General features: G+C 42.1%; 1 protein-coding gene across 1 annotated transcript in view; it reads right to left on the bottom strand.

Annotated features, from left to right (window-relative positions):
• LOC129816197 (rho GTPase-activating protein 6-like) overlaps positions 1-23,383 on the bottom strand; it is a 74,151-nt gene that overhangs the window by 3,141 nt on the left and 47,627 nt on the right. Inside the window, exons 3-10 of the mRNA XM_055870436.1 lie at positions 22,063-22,134; positions 20,632-20,900; positions 17,718-17,913; positions 17,471-17,526; positions 17,191-17,341; positions 14,597-14,745; positions 13,413-13,592; positions 10,468-10,565 (exon numbers count right to left, since the gene is read on the bottom strand). Coding sequence (XP_055726411.1) covers positions 10,468-10,565; positions 13,413-13,592; positions 14,597-14,745; positions 17,191-17,341; positions 17,471-17,526; positions 17,718-17,913; positions 20,632-20,900; positions 22,063-22,134 — 1,171 coding nt within the window. The remainder of the gene's footprint in view (positions 1-10,467; positions 10,566-13,412; positions 13,593-14,596; positions 14,746-17,190; positions 17,342-17,470; positions 17,527-17,717; positions 17,914-20,631; positions 20,901-22,062; positions 22,135-23,383) is intronic.

Genomic DNA, 23,383 nt, shown 5'->3' with positions numbered 1-23,383 from the left:
CGGTCTCATCTAAAGTGTGGGCTATTTATACTTTCAAAATACGTTATAAATGTTTGGAGTGACCAGTGTAATTTCTCACAAAAAAGGAGCACATGGCATTGGTAGACATTCCAGCAGTACCTGATGCTCCTTAAGGTCTCAAATGGCATCTAGAACATACAGTATCAATGGATAAACAATAAGCACACAATACAGAGGATGTTTAAAACATTTTATTACAAAACAGTTACACTGTTGTAATAGGTTGATGTATAACTTCAGACACACTCTATGCTGAATACAAACTGTTTTTTGTCTGAAATGCTAACTTAAGCTTTCTCGTCAGTGACTTTTCTACCAAAATCAAAGTGTGGATTCCATTCACTCCTTAGAGCAGTGTAATCTTAGTTAACCCAAAACTAAAATCTTAATTTGGCATCATTTGATCAGCTGCATGACTAGGTTCTGGGTCCATACGTGTTAGAAATTGGGAGTTACGAATTGCAAAGTCTCCAGTCTTGCAAAAGGAACAATACACAAAAATCCACAAAATAAAAATTAAGAAATATCAGAACAAGCAATGTCAGAATCTGGAATATAAATATACACTACCATTCAAAAGTTTGGGGTCACTTAGAAATGTCCTTGTTTATGATTGAAAAGCACATGTTTTGTACATTAAAATAACATCAAATTGATCAGAAATACAGTGTAGACATTGTTAATGTTGTAAACGACTGGAAACATTGTGGCTGATTTTTTTTTAAAGGAATATCTACATTATCAGCAACCATCATTTTTTTTTAAAGGAATATCTACATTATCAACAACCATCACTCCTGTGTTCCAATGGCACATTGTGTTAGCTAATCCAAGTTTAGCATTTTGAAAGTGTCACGCCCTGACCTGAGATATCTCTGTTTTCTTTATATTTTGGTTAGGTCAGGGTGTGACGAGGGAGGGTACGTTAGTTTTTTTTAATTATCTAGGTTTTTTTGTATGTCTAGGGTTTTTGTAGGTCTAGGTGATTTGTATGTCTATGGTGGCCTGATATGGTCCCCAATCAGAGGAAGCTGTTTATCGTTGTCTCTGATTGGGGATCATATTTAGGTAGCCATTTTCCCTTTGGTGTTCGTGGGTTCTTGTTCTATGTTTAGTTGCCTGTCTGCACTATTCATATTAGCTTCACGGTTCGTTTTGTTGTTTTGTTAGTTTATTCAGTGTTCATTCTTTTAATAAATATAGAATGTACGCATATAACGCTGCGCCTTGGTCCGATTCATACGACGAACGTGACAGAAGAACCCACCATAAAAGGACCAAGCAGCGTGTTCAGAAGGAGCAGACATCATGGACATGGGACGAGATTTTGGATGGTAAAGGATCCTGGACGTGGGAGGAAATATTGTCAGGAGAGGATCGCCTACCATGGAAGCAGGTGGAGATAGCGCAGGAGGAAAGGCGACGATACGAGGGGACACGGTTAGCACGGAAGCCCGAGAGGCAGCCTCAATAAAAAAGAAATTGGGGGGCACACGAGGAGATTGGCTGAGTCAGGTTGGAGACCTGAGCCAACTCCTCGTGCTTACCGTGGGGAGCGTGTAACTGGTCAGGCACCGTGTCATGCAGAGATGCGCACGGTGTCTCCAGTTCGCATTCATAGTCCGGTGCGCTCTATTCCAGCTCCTCGCATTTGCCGGGCTAGAATAGGTATCCAGCCAGGATGGATGGTGCTGGCTCAGCGCTCCTGGTCTCCAGTACACCTCCTTGGACCAGGATATCCTGCGTCGGCTCTGCATACTGTGTCTCCGGTGCGTCTGCATTGCCCAGTGCATCCTGTGCTAGCGCCCCGCACTTGCCGGGCTCAAGTAAGCATCCAGCCAGGATGCATTGTGCCAGCTCTACGCTCCAGATCCCCAGTGCGCCTCCACAGTCCAGTACGTCCTGTGCCTCCTCTCCGCACTCGCCCTGAGGTGCGTGTCCCCAGCCCGGCACCACCAGTGCCGGCACCACGCATCAGATCTCCAGTGTGTCTCCACAGTCCAGTACGTCCTGTGCCTCTTCCCCGCACTCGCCCTGAGGTATGTGTCCTCAGCCCGGTACCACCAGTTCCGGCACCACGCATCAGGCTTCCAGTGCGCTTCCACAGTCCAGAGCTTCCGGCGACAGTACCCAGTCCAGAGCTTCTGGCGACAGTTCCCAGTCCAGAGCTTCCGGCGACAGTTCACAGTCCAGAACCTCCAACGACGGGCCACAGTCCAGAACCTCCAACGACGGGCCACAGTCAGGGGGCCTCCGGCGACGGGCCACAGTCACGGGGCCTCCGGCGACGGGCCACAGTCAGGGGGCCTCCGGCGACGGGCCACAGTCAGGGGGCCTCCGGCGGCGGGCCACAGTCAGGGGGCCTCCGGCGACGGGCCACAGTCAGGGGGTCTCCGGCGACGGGCCACAGTCAGGGGGCCTCCGGCGACAATCCCCAGTCCGGGGCCTCCGGCGACAATCCCCAGTCCGGGGCCTCCGGCGACAATCCCCAGTCCGGGGCCTCCGGCGACGGTCCCCAGTCTGGGGCCTCCGGCGATGATCCGCAGTCCAGATTTTCTGGCGATGATCCGCGGTCCGGTTCTACAAAGGCAGAGGGATCAGCGTAAAGAGGGGGGGGGGGGGGGGGGGGGCTGCGTCCAGAACCGGAGCCGCCACTGAGGGTAGATGCCCACCCGGACCCTCCCCTATAGGTTCAGGTTTGCGTCTGGGAGTCCGCACCGTTGGGGGGGGGGGGGGGGGGGGGTACTGTCACGCCCTGACAAGAGATATCTTTGTTTTCTTTATATTTTGGTTAGGTCAGGGTGTGACTAGGGTTGGTACGCTAGTTTTTGTATTGTCTAGGGTTTTTTGTATGTCTAGGGTTTTTGTAGGTCTAGGTGATTTGTATGTCTATGGTGGCCTGATATGGTTCCCAATCAGAGGCAGCTGTTTATTGCTGTCTCTGATTGGGGATCATATTTAGGTAGCCATTTTCCCTTTGGTGTTCGTGGGTTCTTGTTCTATGTTCAGTTTCCTGTCTGCACTATTCATATTAGCCTCACGGTTCGTTTTGCTGTTTTGTTAGTTTGTTCAGTGTTTATTCTTTTAATAAATATAGAATGCACGCATACAACGCTGCGCCTTGGTCCGATTCATACGACAAACGTGACAGAAAGGCTAATTGATCATTAGAAAACCCAGCATCCCGGAGTTGCCTTTTCCCTGTTGATGTTGAGAGTGGTGTTTTGCGGGTACTATTTAATGAAGCTGCCAGTTGAGAACTTGTGTGGCGTCTCTTTCTCAAACTAGACACTCTAATTGTCCTCTTGCTCAGTTGTGCAACGGGGCCTCCCACTCCTCTTTCTATTCTGGTGAGTGCCAGTTTGCGCTGTTCTGTGAAGGGAGTAGTACACAGCGTTGTATGAGATCTTCAGTTTCTTGGCAATTTCTCACATGGAATAGCCTTAATTTCTCAGAAAAAGAATAGACTGACTAGTTTCAAAAGAAAGTTCTTTGTTTCTGGCCATTTTGAGCCTGTAATCGAACCCACAAATGATGATGCTCCAGATACTCAACTAGTCTATAGAAGGCCAGTTGTATTGCTACTTTAATCAGCACAATAGTTTCCAGCTGTGCTAACATAATTGTAAAAGGGTTTTCTAATGATCAATTAGCCTTTCAAAATGATAAACTTGGATTAGCTAACACAACGTGCCATTGGAACACAGGGGTGATGGTTGCTGATAATGGGCCTCTGTACGCCTATGTAGATATTCCATAAAAAATCTGTTGTTTCCATCTACAATATTAATTTACAACATTAACAATGTCTACATTGTATTTATGATCAATTTGATGTTATTTTAATAGACAAAAATGTTGCTTTTCTTTCAAAAACAAGGACATTTCTAAGTGACCCCAAACTTTTGAACGGTAGTGTACATACATGTATATGTGTAAAATGCTATTTATAGAAAATATGGATATTATATGAATATCAAACGTGTAGTTATACAGGATGAGTCTTGACTAGAATACAGTATATACGTATCAATTCTAGTCTTGAAGTGATGGTTATTATATCAATATTTGCACATTTTCCAACACCATTTCTTGCATTATGATTTTTTTTACCCCAATTTTGTGATATCCAATTGGTAGTTACAGTCTTGTCTCATCACTGCAACTCCTGTACGGACTCGGGAGAGGTGAAGGTCCAGAGCCATGCGTCTTCCGAAACACAATCCTCCGAAACACAACCCTGCCAAGCCGCACTGCTTCTTGACACACTGCTTGCTTAACCCGGAAGCCAGCCGCACCAAAGTGTCAGAGGAGACACCGCACAACTGGCGACTGAAGCCCGCCCGGAGGAGTCACTACAGCAAAATGGGACAAGGTAATCCCGGCCGGCCAAACCCTCCCCTAACCCAGACGACGCTGGGCCAATTGTGCGCCGACTCATGGGTCTCCCGATCACAGCCGGCTGTGACACAGCCTGGGATCGAACCCGGGTCTGTAGTGACGCCTCAAGCACTGCGATGCAGTGCCTTAGACCGCTGCGCCACTCGAGAGGCCTCGCTTAATACATTTTACCGACAGAAAAAAATCCCACCATGTAGAACAGACAAATTACCTGTCGCCATTTATACTGTACTGAAACTCCCTTTTTACATTCCTGTGGATGAAAACATGGCTAATCTGAGCAACTGGGTGAAGACTAGGAGTCCCTCTACTATGAGTCACACTCACTGAAATACCACAACCTAACACGAATTCGGTGCCCTAGGATGCATAACGGCTTTCCCTAGCATTCTAGTACAACACAAACTTAGCACGTCATATCCTCCTTTCTATCTTCCCTGTAACAAAGCCAACAATGTATTATTCCTCCAGTAAATTGAAGTTCACCTAGGCTCAACTAGACTGTGAGGGTGTGATTGTCCCTCAACCTTGTCTTCAGCCTCAGCAGCATGATGTCCAATCTCTCCAGCCACTGACTGTCATTGATACCATGGAGACAGCTTCTATTGACTGTCTGGTGCACAGGTGACATGCCTACAGTGTCTGAGAATTGACAGTCCACCAGTGTCCTACAGACAGAGGGAGAGAGAGAGAGAGATTATTATAAAACAAATCCCAATTAAATTTGATTTGTCACATGCCTCATTAACAACAGCTGTAGACTAACAGTGAAATGCTTACTTATGGGTTCTTTTACAGAATTAAAGATAAAGGTCCTAAGCTTGGCGATGGGCTTGGAGGGGACTATGGTGTTGAATGTTGAGCTGTAGTCAATGAACAGCATTCTTACATAGGTATTCCTTTTGTCCAGGTAGGTGAGGGCAGTGTGGAGTGCAATAGAGATTGTGTCATCTGTGGATCTGTTGAGGCGGTATGCATATTGGAGTGGGTCCAATTGGACAATTTGTCTGTGTCTGTATTTATTTTTGGGCAAAAGTCGCCTATTACCGGCTAACGGAAACCCTGGTACATATGTATGGTCACTGTGGGGATGACATTGTCAACGCACTTATTAACGAAGCTGGTGACTGATGTGGTAAACTCCTTATTGTTCTCTGACGAATCACGGAAAAAATACCAGTCTGTGCTAGCAAAACAGTCCTATAGCTTAGCATAAAAACTCTACTGGTAAATAGTATGTTATGCATCTTAGCATACAGTACTCTAACACAGGTGAGCAAAAACTAAAGATTTCCTTAACATTAGAGATCGGTCTTGACGATGAATAGAAGAACCAGGAAGATTTCTATCTAGAGTTGAAGTCGGAAGTTTACATACACATTAGCCAAATACATTTAAGCTCAGTTTTTCACAATTCCTGACATTTAATCCTAATAAAAATTCTCTGTCTTAGGTCAGTTAGGATCACCACTTTATTTTAAGAATGTGAAATGTCAGAATAATAGTGTGAATTATTTATTTCAGCTTTAATATTTTTCATCACATTCCCAGTGGGTCAGAAGTTAACATACACTCAATTAGTATTTGGTAGCATTGCCTTTAAATTGTTTAACTTGGGTCAAATGTTTCCGGTAGCCTTCCACAAGCTTCCCACAATAAGTTGGGTGAATTTTGGCCCATTCCTCCTGACAGAGCTGAGTCAGGTTTGTAGGCCTCTTTGCTCGCACATGCTTTTTCAGTTCTTCCCACAAATTTTCTACAGGATTCAGGTCAGGGCTTTGTGATGGCCACTCCAATACCTTGACTTTGTTGTCCTTAAGCCATTTTGCCACAACTTTGGAAGTATGATTTGGGGTCAATGTCCATTTGGAAGACCCATTTGCGACCAAGGTTTAACCTCCTGACTGATGTCTTGAGATGTTGCTTCAATATATCCACATAGTTTTCCTCCCTCATGATGCCATCTATTTTGTGAAGTGCACCAGTCCCTCCTGCAGCAAAGCAACCCCACAACATGATGCTGCCACCCCCGTGCTTCACGGTTGGGATGGTGTTCTTTGGCTTGCAAGCCTCCCCCTTATTCCTCCAAACATAACGATGGTCAAACAGAACTTTTTGCATCAGAATGCATCTCCTGCCTGAGCGGTATGACGGCTGTGTGGTCCCATGGTGTTTATATGTGTGTACTATTGTTTGTACAGATGAACGTGGTACATTCAGCCATTTGGAAATTGCTCCCAAGGATGAACCAGACTTGTGAAGGTCTACAAATTTTTTCTGAGGTCTTCGCTGATTTCTATAGATTTTCCATGATGTTAAGCAAAGAGGCACTGAGTTCGAAGGTAGGTCTTGAAATACATCCACAAGTACACCTCCAATTGACTCAAATGATGTCAATTAGCCTATGAGAAGCTTCTAAAACCATGACATCATTTTCTGGAATTTTCCAAGCTGTTTAAAGGCACAGTCAACTTCGTGTATGTAAACTTCTGACCCACTGGAATTGTGATGCAGTGAATTATAAGTTAAATAATCTGTCTGTAAACAATTGTTAGAAAAACGACTTGTGTCATGCACAAATTAGATGTCCTAACCGACTTGCCAAAACTATAGTTTGTTAACAAGAAATGTGTGGAGTGGTGGAGTTGTAATGACTCCAACCTCAGTGTATGTAAACTTCCGACTTCAACTGTATGTCCGCATTCAATCACGACTCTGAGAAACAATGAATATTATAGTTTTTTAGGTCCCGTTAATAGGATAGTCTCGAATGGAGCTAATCCAGTTTGTTCTTGCAGGTTCGCCAACAGACCAGAGGGCAATGGCGGTCTATTTGGTTGCTGATGTTGTTTCGTCAGGATGCCAGCTTGCCTGTCTCTCTTTCGCAGCCACTTCTTCTTTCGAGTCCAGGGGATTAGGGCCTGGTCCGGAGTAAGCAGAATAACAAGTCGGCAGCTCTGGACAAAGTAGACATTTTCGTCCAAATCAAGGTCAGTGATCGCAGTTCTGATGTCCAGAAGATGGTTTCAGTCATAGGAAATTATGGCACTACGTACATTAATTAAAAGTTACCAGCTAGACCAGGATGAATACCAGTCATAGATATTAGCTAACTATCATCATAAGGGTTAGGCTTCAGGCTTAGGTTACATTAATTCTTGCTTACTATTTTTAGGAATCATAACACATGTAAACAGACACCTAATGAGATATCTAGCTATGTAGCTAGTTATCTAGCTAGCTAGCTAGCTAGCTAATAATTATATGGTTATCATACATTTTACTAGTAAAATAACAATCCTGCAGCAGCCGTCTCTTGGCTGTGGTAGACACAAACTGAATCACACACTAGCCAGTTCATTTGAGCTCTTAGCTAATACCAATGACAAATGCTCTTTAAGCATTTTATTTTGTACAGTTACTGTATAAAATAAAATTTAAATCAAAAAGACAAGACAAGAGATGAGCTAAATCATGTAGGCTAGCTAGCTAGGTTGTCTCGTTTTTGGCTGACTGACTACTCGGCTTGTATCAGAAGTTCATTTCACAGATTAATTTCATCAATCGGGAAACATACTTGAAAATGTACAGATTATAATTACCCACATAAAAACAAATTGTAAACAGTTTCTTACCTTACTATTGTTATCCTGATCTCAATGACAAAGTTGTGAGAACTTTTAGGTCCAGTAGAAGCGAAGCGCCTCCCGGTGGCAGCATTCATTCACTTTCAGTCCCGCACTAAAACTCACAATTTGCTCAAGCCTGCCAATGGCACACTGGCGTCATTCATTAATAGGGGAAATTCAAGACCTCTACACATACCTCTAATAAACTTTTTTTTAAATAAAAATCCCCAAAATAGAGATGTTTCTATGTTAAATGCACATGTTTAGTATTAGTGGATGAAATACATTTCTTTGCTTAGCTTTACTTCCTAAAGTGTTTCCATTCCCCTTTAAGGGTTGCCCTATTGACCGGGGCAAGTGAACTGAGCAGACGGCCAAGTTGAGCCGGCTGTTTTTTATTTGACTGAAAACAACAAAGTTGTAAGGAATTCCAATAGGTGTATTCTAAAACGTCTCTTTCTGGTTCATTCCCATTGTTCAAGTGAAATATTATATGGCAATTATGGAGTTGGGCAAGTTGAGCATGCTCTGTGGCTGTCCCATTATGCAGGGTATTTTTAAACTGAAATCAACCAAACTGAAAATAATTTGAGATGGGGTGTCTCAAAACAAGTTCATATTTTTACCTGCTACACTTGAAGAGTAACTTTTGGTCTGGGCGAGCTGAGCGCGAGCCACTTTATCCTTTTACTCCAGACTGAGATACTCTATATAGCAGTAACTGTACAGGCCACGCTAGCTTTACCCTCATGTGGGTGCTAAAAAGCTAGCAGGCATGCTAAGTAGTGCTACGTATCAACAGCCAATGTAAACCAATCCAGTAGGGATTGGAAGCTACAGTATGTTTGTCAACCAATCTAGTAGGGGTTGGAAACTACAGTATGTTGAGCTTCGATTGGTTCCTCGCACCACGATATCGCAGAAGATTTGCATTAAGTTAAGCTTTGCCCAACTTTAGTGCGGCCCTGTTCAGCTCCCTCGCCCATGCTCGCATCGCCCAACGGTCCCACCCACACTGCTCTCCCCTGCTTTCCTTCCATTGAAAATGAATAGGAACACATTGTTTCACCACGCACAGCCTTCTCTAGTGTATATGCCTGAGTTGCGTGGTGAAATCTTGAAAATAGAACCAGAGCGTAATTTTACACTCGAGCAGCAGAAGCCCAGATTTTGTGGAAATGAATATGAGCGTCTCACGCTTGGCAAAAGTAACATGTCCGATGTAGCAGACCATTTATTTCTGATAAGAGAAAATGTGAATGTGATCAAATTTGGATTAAATTCAAACTCCGGTCGGCTAGGCTACCGATGCCTTTTTTAATCCATAATTATTGACTGGAATTATTCAAATCAACAAATAGTGATGACATACTGTAGGCTAGACTGTGTTAATACACCTGTAGCTTTTTAATTACAGATGTATGTGCCTGCACAGGGATGCAACATAAGGTGGGAAAATAAAATGTGAAAATAGCTGTTTACACGCAGAAGGTGGTAAATGGTCGGTCTCTTAATTAAACAACGGGGAGGAAGTAAAAAAAATAGTTAGACTATAAATACATAGTGTTACCAGATGGGACAGGGGCTATAGACATTAAAATAAGTAGATAGTGATAGCGCTGACATCATTCACGTATTCCTATGGAAAACTCCCGATGGCGCATGAAGCTGGAAGAATTTGAAGCTCGCCATATTGCTGAATGGGGCTGAATGGCAACAAGAATCATGGGGAAAGACACTGTAACTACCAATGGATCATGGTCGATGTAGTCGTTTTTATACTGCCTAAGAGAGTCAACTGGGAGCGTCCTGTGGTCCTGTGTGACGACAACTGTCAGAATGGATCACTATTTCATTAAATATCTCAATTTGTATAGGGAAATTCAAAAGTATTCACAGTGGGGATCGAACTTGATCATAATAAACCAATTTTAGAGCCAAAACGGCTGTTGAAATGTTTTCCTGCCGATTGCAATTTACATAGGCTTTCTAGGATAGACCGGGGCTTTTGGCACCGCTAGGTTATTACACAATAGCTGACCAGCAGAGCTCATGACGTCGCGCACTGGTTTCTATAGACATGTGCTGTGCCCCACCTGCAATTTTCCTGAATCGGATTGGTCAAGACACACACTCACACTCACACACAAACACAGCACTCTGTTCAGAAGGCCATAGTGCGAGAGTTGATGAAGAGGCAAGGCAAGTCAGTCTAAAAAACTGTTGGTCTACTTCATCTCTGTTTTCAACGCTTTTCGTCCCCCCAAAATATTAAAATAAATCAAAAGTGGAAGGGCACTGCCCCGTCACCCCCCAAATTGAAAAGTGCAGGGGCAAATGCCTGCTCGCCACACGTTTGCTGGTGGCCCTGCAGCAGCAAGTCCATATCTAAGCACACAGAAGGCCACACACTCACGAGTACTGAGAAGCCTTCCTCCGCAGTAGGTAATCCACCACATCAGGATCCGTCTCCAGCAGACTCATTAGAACCTCATTCTGCAGGTCAGGGGGCACCTGGGAAGGCCAGAAATACAACATCTTTAACTGGACGTCTGAATTTAACTGAGTTGGTACATCCATCTCATTCTGTGTTAGCTTAAACTGGATATGTACAGTAACTCCCTCAAGAAATCATCAGCTGCTCAGATGTAGGCCAACTTTTGAGCCAGATATTGACACAATAATGTACAGTGCATTCGGAAAGTACTCAGACCCCTTGACTTTTTCCACAATTGTTACGTTTCAGCCTTATTCTAAAATTGATTTTTTTTAAAGATTCCTCATCAGTCTACACACAATACCCCATAATGACAAAGTGAAAACAGGTCTGTAGAAATGTTGCAATTGTATAAAGAATAAAAAACAGAAATACCTAATTTAAATAAGTATTCAGACCCTTTGCTATGAGACTCAAAACTGAGCTCAGATGCATCATGTTTCCATTGATCATCCTTGAGATGTATCTACAACTTGATTGTAGAAAATTTCAATTGATTGGACATGATTTGGAAAGGCACACACCTGTCTATATAAGGTCCCATGGTTGACAGTGCATGTCAGAGCAAAACCAAGTCATCAGATCGAAGGAATTGTCCGTAGAGCTCAGAGAAAGGATTGTGTCGAGACACAGATCTAGGGAAAGGTACCAAAATATTTCTGCATCATTGAAGGTCCCCAAAAACACAGTGGCCTCCATCATTCTTAAATGGAAGAAGTTTGGAAGCACCAAGACTCTTCATAGAGCTGGCCACCCGGCCAAACTGAGCAATCGGAGGAGAAATGCCTTGGTCATGGAGTTGACCAAGAACCTGATGGTCACTCTGACAGAGCTCTAGAGTTCCTCTGTGGAGATGGGAGAACCTTCCAGAAGGACAACCATCGCTGCAGCACTCCACCAATCAGGCCGTTATGGTAGAGTGGCCAGACGGAAGCCACTCCTCAGTAAAAGGCATGAAATCCCACTTTGAGTTTGCCAAAAGTCACCTAAAGACTCTCAGATCATGAGAAACAAGATTCTCTGGTCTGATGAAACCAAGATTGAACACTTTGGCCTGAATGCCAAGCGTCACGTCTAGAGGAAACCTGGCACCATCCCTACGGTGAAGCATGGTGGTGGCAGCATCCTAGATGAATCCTAGGCTGTAATCGCTGCCAAAGGTGCTACAACAAAGTACTGACTAAAGGGTCTGAATACTTAAGTAAATGTGATATTTCAGTTTTGTATTTTGTATTAGTTAGCAAATATTTCTAAAAACCTGTTTTTGCTTTGTCATTATGGGGTATTGTGTGTAGATTGATGAGGGGGGAAAAAAATGTTATCCATTTTAGAATAAGGCTGCAACGTAACAAAATGTGGATAAGTCAAGGGGTATGAAATCTTTCCGAATGCACGGTAAATGTGTACTCTGAAACACTAAATTACAAGAACTGATGCAAGAATGTCTCCTACGGACGATGTGTCAAGAGATTGATAATATAGCTCAAGATTTACAGCGGTTCATGTACAGTTTAAAGCTACTGTACCATATGTTAACGCATGCTCATTTTATATTATAGCTTAGATTAAACAATGGCCAAGGGAATGTTGTATAAGGGCTAACATGGTTTTGTGTTGGAAGGTCCTACAGACTAAGGTTCAGAAAAATAGAGCTAGGTTAAACTTATAAATGCATCATGAGCTAAATATAACTGTTGTACCCTATCAGAAACTAAAATAAAAACTTATTTTACTCCAATGTTTTTAAACATTGTACATTTAAACAAATACTATTTATTGCCTCAAAATATACAAAAACTATCATTTGTATATCTTGTATGGTCAATCCTTGCTCTGTTTATGAATTTAAGAGTGTTTACATTTCTCCAGGTCCATCCCTCAGATTTTGCGGATTGCCTCTTTAAGAAAAATAGAGCTTGGTCCGAAAAGAGACTGTAATAATATTCCTTCAGAGTCTATACCTGTCTATCTAAGTAACATAATAAAAAAATCCCCATCAAAATCTGTCAATTTAAACTAGAGATATAAGCTTTTTGCATGGGCTGCGCCTCCATCCACCGCATCCACCCATGTCGGCCTTCTGCATCTGCGGTGGAAGCTGGCTGAGCTACAACGGTGTTTGTCAGACCATGAGACATCCCTGAAATTGGTCTTCTCACGAAAATGTCTATAGCGTCCGAACGGTTTGGCCTACAAACTAATATGACCACTCAATGGAATGATGAGACTCTCACGAACATGATGGTGTTTTGCTCTATGACCCCCACAAGTGTGATGGGACCCGTCTGAAGATAACCTATACAAATGAATGGATTTATGGAGGTAGTTTTGAGAAACAAATAAAAACATTTCCTGAGCTTTCTTATATTTTCTAGATAGGACAGACACGTCAAAACTTTATGATTTCTTATTTGACATTTAGGCATGTGTTATTCAATGCGTTTCTATGAGTAGGAAAGGCTAAATTCAATATTTGATCAAATAATGTTTTAATTAAAAAAATAATCCATGTTCCAAAAAGTGTTTGTTTATCCTTTTCTTAGACATTACAAGGACACGTACAGGAGTGAAAAACAATGGCACGAGTTCATTAGCCTCTCTGTACTGGGGCTTGGTTTAACGAGGCTTAAGTCTTCTCGAAAATGTATAAATGTCGTGTTTACATTTCATTAGATGGAGCCACTCTATTAAGCTTGAGAATTCCCCTAAACACAATTCTTCCTGGAATGGGGAGCAGTGACTAAGAGAGTTAAATTGTTTGTCAGCTGTGTCAATTTTTTATTCTGTCCTCTATCTACTGTGATAAAAGCTTTTTTCCGTGCATTGGCGCCATGTTCTAGTGTTTTCCATAAGTGATAGCTTACCATGAAGAGGGTCTCGTATGTGTTGATCATCCTCTGTACCACGCCTATGATGGCTGTACTCTCCTCGGCACGGGCAAAACTCTGCACAGCAAACTCCTTGTCCAAGCTCTTTTGCATGTGTAGAAGGTTCGGCCCAAAGACGGTGGCCAGGTTGAGCGATGTCATCTTGTTCCCTGTGATCTAAAGTGGACAATGCTGGATTTGACACTAAAACACTAAAAAGATGAGCATGGACACGCACGCACGCACACACGCACACACACACACACACACACACCTTTCTGGGAAGCTCTCCTGACTGTGCTGGCATACCTAAGCTCCTTCTGCTCGGGAGGATTAAAGCTGTTATGCATCGTCACGAAATACCCAGTGATAACAGGATGAAGAAGTTTGAATTTATTTTATTCTGGCGGTCTGACCAGCAGCCCCTCAGCCTCAAAACTCACAGGCCTTGGTGCGTGATTGCAAGGAATTTCTCTGACCTTTTGCGATTACAGGAAACATTTCAGGATTATACTGAAAGTTACATTGATGGACGTAAATTTGAAAGATTATTTAAGGTGACGGTGAATAAAAAAACTCAGATGACTTTTAAGTCTTTAAGTTGAATGAAGAATAACCACAGTTTTCTAAGTGATGATTGTGGTAGCAAAGGAACACAATTCATGCACATGGCTGACTTGAAGGCTTCTCCTGTCTCACCCAAATGTCTACACATAATCACAAACTGAGAGGAGTGTGGGAATGAATTTGCACTTAACCTGCCCTGTCAACATGAATAAAGCCATGTCTGTCAATCAGAATCAGAATGTCAATGGATCCTCAACATTTACTCCACTCTGCTCTAGTTTCGGATGGCAGAAGTACTACTACTGCATGTTAATTAACCATGTATTCCGTGCTGTAATGTAAAATGCGGCCAGTATTTCAAAAGATGACTATGACCTTGTCATGGATATCAAATACCAAACATTGGATGTACTACGACAACATTCATCCATGAAAGTTTATTCCAGGCGAAGGCAGAAAAGTACAGTAAATTTGAGCCATTTTATTAGACGACTGATATCCCAACCAGCATTCCTGTCCTGTCCTGCCCTCCTGTCCTGCCCTGTCTTGCCCTGTTCTGTCCTCCTGTCCTGCCCTGTTCTGCTCTGTCATATCCTGCTCGTACCTGCCCTTACCTCCAGTCCGTCCCTGTCCTGGCTGTCCTTGGCATGGGCGGCCACCGTGGCCAGGAACTCCAGGAGGCGTTGCAGGGTGTCACTGTTGCAGGGTGGGAGCAGGTACATCAGCAGCTGCATGGTGATCTCCTGGTCTGAATGGTCCAGTACTGCAGAAGAGGACACGATAAACCTCATCACAACTCACTCTCATTCTTACAGCTACAGAACAATTTGAACTCGCTTAACGATAGAGATGTGTAGGAATTAGCTGAGCAAAATATGAGCTTTTTTATTAACAAACTTAAGTATTGTAGGAGTTACTGTACACCCTTCCCACATGGAGTTGATGAATGCTATGAGAAGTGTTGTGCTGAGAGTGTGGCAAAGCATTTGAGTTATACACTGTAGTGGATGTAGTGTACATGAATGTGGGATATGGGGCCAGCGTGGGCTGTTCAAGTTTTAACCTATTTAATCCCATCAGTCACAATAGTGACCATAAAGAACGTTTTCAGTTATAAGGCTCTAAAAATGTTACTGAATGATGTATCAATGCATTTATAGCAAATATTGACATGATAAAGGGTCTCAATGAAATATGTGCAGTGTCACATGTTTAGTGTAAATTGTCACATGACCAAGGCTGTTTAATTCCTGGTTGCACCATGAGAAGAGGATGGCTGCATCAAAGCTCCCAAACAAAAGGTTAGTAAAGTATGTTAACATAAAGATAGGACAAAGATTTTTGGTACACATCTTTAAGGTGTCTAGTATTGATATACGCATTTGCAATTACTCAACTTTGTTCAGTGTGGTCATAGAATGTGCAAACATGTTGATGGCAACAATAGTGACCATCGGAATAACACAGTGCATCTAGGTATACACATAGTTATACACATACATAGTTCTTGTTCTACCTAACTTTCTACTCTGTTCTTTCTTTTAGTTTCACTTTGAGTCAAGTTCTGGATATGTCGGATCTAGGTGGCCACCCAGACAAGGCATGCAACATTGCAGTTATCCCTCAAAATGAGGAAGATGCTGTCCTCAGTGATTGTGAAAGCGATGGGTCAGATATGGACTATGAGGGGGAGACGGGCCATTTGCCAGCCAGGCTGTTGAATGCATATGCTTAACCTATGAAAACAGATCATGACATGTTATCAGTGATGATGACCTACCCCCCCACACACACCCCTCCACTATTGATAATGAAGAGCCAGGGCCTCTATCCGCAGGGGGTCCAGACAGAAGAGCCAAGGGCCTCTACAAGCCACAGGGGAAGGCCAGAAGAGCCAAGGGCAAAGCTGCAGGTGGTCAACAATAAAGATGGAGTGTTCAAACAATCGAAGAGGCCTGCCTCCGCTGTGATTCCAAAACACATATTATTCAGCCCAAATGCTGCAGAATGTGTAAAACAAAGCTCCCCCAACCCAATGGATGTTTTCCTACTAATGTATCCACCCAGCCTAAGAGAGATCACCATTGAAATGTCCAACCTCTACTCCACCCAGACCAAGGACAAGCAACTGTATCTGAGTATAGATGAGCTCCTTACATTCTATGGGATCCTTGTCACATCTGGGTACAGCTCTGTTCCTAGAAGACACATGTACTGGTCACTTGACAGTGATGTACACAATGAAAGCACTTCAGATGCAATGCGGAGAAATCGCTTTGATGAAATAATGGCCTCAGTTCATGTGGTTGACAACACAAAGATCACTGACGACACATTTCTTAAGGCCCATCTTCTCTGAGCTCAATCAGTCATACAAAGTCATGCCATTTCAGGAATGGCTGTCAGTGGATGAGAGCATAATCCGATACTATTGCTGGCATGGATGTAAGCAATTCATAATTGGGCCGGGATATATAAGAATGTTGATGACTGCATAGGAGAAATATGTTAATTCAGAATACATCACAATATCTCACCTACTTTTCCATGAAAATTTCAAAAAAATAATGATTGATTATTTCAAAGGGTTACTAATGATTTAGATATTTTCTTGTCTGGGAAAATGTGGGATTAAATGGGTTAATGTCATGTGCACAAGCACAGTGAAATGCCTTTCTTGCAAGCTCCAAACCCAACAATGCAGTAATCAATATCAATGTAGCACTAAAAATAACATAAGGTAGAACAAAAACACACAATAAATAAAATAAGAAATAGGAATAACACGAGAAAATAAGAAGCTATATACAGGGTCAGTTCCAATACCACATTTACAATATGCAGGGACACTGGAGTGATAGAGGGAGAGATATATATAGGGGTAAGATGATTAGGCATCAGGATATGATAAACAGAGTGGCAACAGTGTAAATGATGTATGTGATTGTGTGTGTGTGTGTGCGTGTAGAGTCAGTATGAATGTGTGTTCATGTTATGTGTGTGTTAGAGTGTCAGTGTGCTTGAGTGTGCATAGAGACAGTGCAAAAATATAAATAAAATACAAGGTTCACACATGGTGTTGATGAAGGCTATTTGAAGTGTAGCGGTGACATTGTGTGTTATGTGTGGTATGAGGTTTGTAGTGTGGGTTTAGCAACATGTGAGTATGTGATGTGTAGCCAGGCAAGGTTGTGTGTGTGTTCCTCACACATGGTGTTGATGAAGGCAGTGTAGAGCTCCCTGGTCAGTAGGGGATCAGACATGTCCCTCAGGAACTCCTTGAGCAGCGCGGCCACGTCATGGACACTGTGCTCCTCATCCAGTTGGATCTCCACACCCTGGTCACATTCCTCTCTCAGCTGAAGACAACAACACAACGCAACACAACATCCACCACAGTTTAACACTAGAAACATACTACGAATATCATAGTGTGTTTAATGCACACTCATCTACTTGTCAATCAGCATTTTCCAGTGAAACCTTACCTGCCGTACCCTCTTCTTTGAGCTCCCTACACGGAAAATGCCAATAGTCTGTAGACCTAAATTAAATGGCAAAATAGAGGACAAATTTGCTGTAACAACAGGGAAAGGGTGTAGATAAATCCAGTCACGATTAAATCCTCTGCAAATCATATTGTCTTCAGTGAATGATTTACATGAACGTCTGAGTTGCCTGACTTAACTCTGATTGGGGGCACAATATGCGTAAGAACGACTGCAGTATATGTACCATGTTTCTCCAGGTGCAGGCAGCAGCTCTCCACTACCCTGGGCACCTGTGGAAAGATGTGGTTGAGGCTGAGATTCTTGTCCCTCTGCTTCTTCTTGTTGCTGGATGTCTCGGCTGGCAGGGACAGCTGCAGGGCCTCCAACAGACGAGACTGGTTGTCATCCAGGTCAGTGATGCAATCCACAGACATTCCTCCCTTGCCAGATACACACAGACACAGGGTTGAGTGAGTCAGGGGTTGGAACCGGTTCAGGGAACAGAGACGAAAACCGTAAAATAACAAACATTTTCGACGAACAGAACCACAACAGAGAACGAAAGGGACCTATACTGTTCCGGGAACCGAACCATTATATTAAAAGCATAGGAACTGGTTAATAACGTTCTTTAACGTTCTGGGCATTGTTTTCCAGTCCCACAAAAAATGCTACAAAGCGCCTATGTAAAGCCCTCACTGTCACTCAGAAACTTATTCTAGTGTCTGCCTGCCTGCCAGCTGAAAATCTTTGCCACTTACCAGTATCTTCCTGAAAATATAACTGAAGCATGTCAATCAAAGACAAAATGACAGATGCTGTGTGTTGGCTATCTGCCCCTCCCCCTCCCTCTGAAGCATGCATAGTCTTCTGAAGTTACAGGCCTGAATCATTAGTTAAGGATACTATAATTATCACGTTTCACATTGAATGTATTAACTACAAAAGATAAGATGTGATTTTATTTTAATTTTGGTGCTGCTCTGCACACAAAAGCTTGTCAGCTAGCTTTGGTCTAGCTCTCAAAGTCTAGGCGGCATTATGTGTAATATAATGGAACGGAGAGTCATGATCAAGGGCTAGCTCTGGTCCAACGTTAGTTAGGCCATCTCTCTGAAGTTCAACAACATTCAAAGTTCCTTCAGAAAAGCTGCTCCTTCGTAGGCATAATTCTGTGGGCCTAAAAGATTTTAACCGGTTCAGAACTTTATTTTGCTGGCCGGAACAGTGGAATGGAACAAAACATTTTTTGGGGTTCTGTTCAGAACAAAACAATTGGACAATAATTTTGGTTAAAACCCTTGGAGTGAGAACAGTACCGACATATGGAGAGGTGATGGATAGCATACGGCGGCTAGCATAGCATCAAGTACATGGCATAGAAAGCTGGATTATATACAGTGGAAAGCATAGTGAAGTGAAGTGGGAGAATGGCCAACAGTATTTCTACCTTTGCCCCTCAAGTTGTAAGCCTCATAAATTCCAATTCAATTCTTGAATTGAAGTAGTAAACTGGATACAGAATTGCTTTTCAAATTTTATTAAAGTAAATAGAATTGAATTCAGTGGTATTCAAATGCCTCTTCTATTCTGTATTAAGTGTATTATATACAAATATACACTCAGTGTACAAAACATTAGGACTACCTGCTCTTTCCATGACATAGACTGACCAGGTGAATCCAGGTTAAAGCTATGATCCCTTATTGATGTCACCTGTTAAATCCACTTCAATCCGTGTAGATGAAGGGGAGGAGACAGGATAAAGAAGGATTTTTAAGCCTTGAGACAATTGAGACATGGATTGTGTATCTGTGCCATTCAGAGGGTGAATGCAAGACAAAATATTTATGTTCCTTTGAACGGGGTATGGTAGTAGGTGCCAGGCGCACCGGTTTCAGTGTGGCAAGAACTATAACGCTGCTGGGTTTTTCACTCTCTACAGTTTCCCGTGTGTATAAAGAATGGTCCACCACCCAAATACATCCAGCCAACTTGACACAACTGTGGGAAGCATTGGAGTCAACATGGGCCAGCATCCCTGTAGAACGCAATTAATTGAGGTTGTTCTGAAGGCAAAAGGTGGTTCAACTCAATATTAGGAAGGTGTTCCTAATGTTTTGTAAATAAAACATCAAACATTTCATTAAATACATGCATATCAAATATTGTTGAAACATTTCTTTTTTTTACATGAAATAAAAAGTTGTTATAAGTTGTGGTTATTATATTTCATTAATCACATAAATTGAGTTCAATATGTGGAAAACACCAAATTTCCCAGAATGTATTAGTTTAACCCTGAAGTTGACCCTGAAGCCTTCAAATCGAAGCAAAAACAAATTAAATGGTTGGTGGAAATATAATAGGCTATTCTAAGCACTAAGATTAAAAGAGTATATGAACATTGTTTTCAGAGAAAAGTTATATATTCTTTGGTGTCTGAAAGTGTGACCTGTCATGTTCAAGGAAACTCTCATGTTCTATGACTGAGTGGAGTTCTTTGAATTGCACTGCATTAAATTGTACTTCCTGTCAATCAAACAAAAATTCAGATTCTACATCATGTCGCTTGTGGCCAAATCAATTCGAATTTCAACTCATGGGTTGAATGAGACTGAATTCCAAAATTCTGAATTGAGCCCACCCCTGCTAGCCAGCTATCTAAACTTGTACTAATCCTGGCCGAATTACTAACCAGGGACGCAGGAACCCTGACCTCCAGGGGGCTTAGATAAATGTTGTTTGTCACTCACTCACTCTCACTCATATACTGTATTATGGTAGTCATGGAAAATAAGTCATGGAAAATGTGTACAATTTCAGGAAATTAGCTGTAAAACTGCACATTCTCCGCCCTATGGCAAAATGAGTAGAATTGCAGAAAATGTGCTTTAAACTGCAACATTCTCTCTATGCCCCATTGCAAAATGTGTAGAAATGCAGAAAATGTACTTTAAAAACAAACACATTTTTCTGTCGCCATCAACAGTGGCCCACTAAAATGTTTTACCAGCAAGGTAGGTGGGCCCCTCAACCAAATCTTGCTTAGGGCCCCCAAAAGGCTAGGGCAGAACCTGTATATCTGGGTGTGTAACAGAATACATTCAGGCTTCTGATATGGGTTTGTGAGAACAGCCCACACATGTAAAACCTACCCTCCTGTGTGTGCGTGGTGGTGCCTCGGGCGTGTTGGGCAAAGGGGACTCATTGGGCGTTTCGGAGTTGGAGCTGAGGGAGGAGTTGCTGCTGGACAGCTCCTTGTCCTTAGTGCTTCTCCGGGAGGTGAGGTGCAAAAGAGAGGACACCAGGTCAATGGCATCACGATGCTCCTCTCGCTGGGTCTGGAGCTCCTGACGCTGCTTCTGGGCACGGTCGTTAGAGATCACCTTCGACAGCGTTATACCGAATGCCTGGGGCATAGACTCTGTGGTGCAAGGGAGGGACAGAAAAACAAAAGTTAATCTTCATCATTAGCTTCAATTCAATCATAAATCCATACACTTGTTTCACAGTATTTTATTTTATTTAACCCTTACTTTACCAGGTAAGTTGACTGAGAACACATTGTCATTTACAGCAACGAACTGGGGAATAGTTACAGGGGAGAAGAGGGGGGATGAATGAGCCATTTGGAAGGAGAAAACAAAGCAACATCTACCTTATGGGGATTATGAAGTAACATCTACTGTAACTGTACTTGTCAAAAAGCCTGCATGACTATAAACCATGCCTGCTTTTTTGCCTTCTTTAAATGTCCCATAGGAACTCTAATTGAAGAAAAAAAAATGACACTATAGGTTCTTGGGGAAATGTAGTGTTTAATCTAAACAATATCCCCACTATGTATCCACTATCCTGTCAGGGGACGCATAGATAGGGATTCTTCTCTTTAAACACGAGAGAAAAGGAAAAGAGAGTGAGAGTTGGATAGGGTTGGCCATGCCCGAGGATAGGCTATGATGACTGAGCCACCTCTCAAGGTTGTTTTTGTTATTTCCTTGACCGCCCAGCCGACAGAGAGAACTCACATTCCTGTGAATGAACATTGTTGCAGGGGGCAGGGCAGCAGTCGACACTGCAATTATTGAAGAAGCCCCTTCTACTGTATATTTTCCCTGAGAGCTCGGCAGGTAGAAACAGCTGAGAATGCCTGCTCCAGTGAACTCCAGTGAAATGGATCAGAGAGTGAGTTTTCCACTGTCAACGGCTGGCCAGGCCAAAGTGTGAGAAAACAGAGCCCAGCTGGACAACAACAACCCACTGGGAACAGAAGTCAGTTGAATGTCTAGTTTGGATTCACATTTGTGAATTCACATAATGTGAACATGACATTTACATCATGTGAAATCAACAAAACATGTCACTGTCATTGGATTTAGGTTAAGAGTTGGGTGAAAAAGAGATACAATTCCTTTACGTTGATGACTTTTTGCAAATCCAATCAGTTTTCCATATTGAAATTACGTGGAAACAATGTTGATTCAACCAGTTTTTTTACCAGTGGGAAAGGTATACAGGACTCAGTGACTATCCCACAGCCTTGTACTAAAAGGAGCCATGTTAATCTTCACTGGGTCGGAAAGTACCTTTTTCCTTACTCTTCTCTTTGGCAAATGAATCCAACTTCCTCCTGAGTGACTTCTTATGCTTTTGACCATCTAAGAAAAGAAAGAACACAAATGTTACGCAAGACTTCCTAACATTCTACCAGATATTACCATACTTGTAACATGTCACTTCGTGACTCAATATTACATTTCCATATACCAATGTATCTCATCACAATCTGAAAGAGGCTTCAAAATCCCCTTAAACAGACAACCCTAGCATAAATCATGTCATATTTAAAATGTGGTATGTGAATCCTAATTAATAGTATTCTTTCAATAGCACTATGGAGGGCATACGTGACTTTCCACACAAAAACATGCCTGCCTTTACTGTCTTACCTAACTCTATCCATATGTAGACAGGGTGATTTTAAAGTCTGCTACTTTTCAAATTACATTTAATGTGTTTTTCCAACAGATTATATTTGTTGCTATGGTTACAAAGCTACTGGTAATTTGCCAAAGTTAACAGAAACTTCAGTAATTCTGGTAATTAACAGAAAATCTATCGTATCTTTGGTAATTTATGTAAAAATATAGTGTTCATTTGTTATATCTGTGTCCATATTGTCCATGAGTTTCTAGTAGATAGATCATAGGTTCAAGAGAAAATAGCCAAATTAATGTAAAAATAATCTTATCAACTATGGTATTATTTTCAATTAACTCTTCCAACTATTGTATTTTTTTCACAACTGCCATCAGTTTGACAACAAAACATTAACCACAAATACATACTGACATAGTAAAATAGATTTAAGTTTGTAAAAATAAAGAAGGAAAAAAAAGTTTATTTCGTGCTGAAACTTTTATTTAACACCAATGGTTACATTTTTCATTCTATTTTTTTATTTCATAATCATGTGATAAACCACATGTGATAAGGCCACACAGAGGATTATTACAGACCCCTGGGATCATCTCAACTATTCAAATGAGCCACTAGATATATTGTGATATATTACATACAGTGTTAGGATCTTCATTTGAGCCAGTTTGCTACAGAAGGAAAATAATCCTGCAGCAACACCTCACGGCACAACGCCTCTCCCCCATGTGACCTACTTGTTGTGTGTATGTACGGACATGTATGTGTAACTGATAGATGCACACACACACTACATGTTAATATTTAAAAATCTATGTAAATTGTAAATTATTTTGTCTGTTATATCTTTTACGTTATGTGTCAGACCCCAGTAAGACTAGCCGTCACCATTGGCGTCAGCTAATGCGGAGCCTAATAAATCAAATCAAATTATAAGTAATGGAAATTTTTTGTAGGGTTGATATATTT

Source organism: Salvelinus fontinalis, chromosome 19 (genome assembly GCF_029448725.1).
Source record: "Salvelinus fontinalis isolate EN_2023a chromosome 19, ASM2944872v1, whole genome shotgun sequence".
Classification (NCBI taxonomy): domain Eukaryota; kingdom Metazoa; phylum Chordata; class Actinopteri; order Salmoniformes; family Salmonidae; genus Salvelinus; species Salvelinus fontinalis.
Note: the sequence above shows the minus strand (reverse complement) of the source record. Positions and strands in the feature narration are given on the sequence as shown.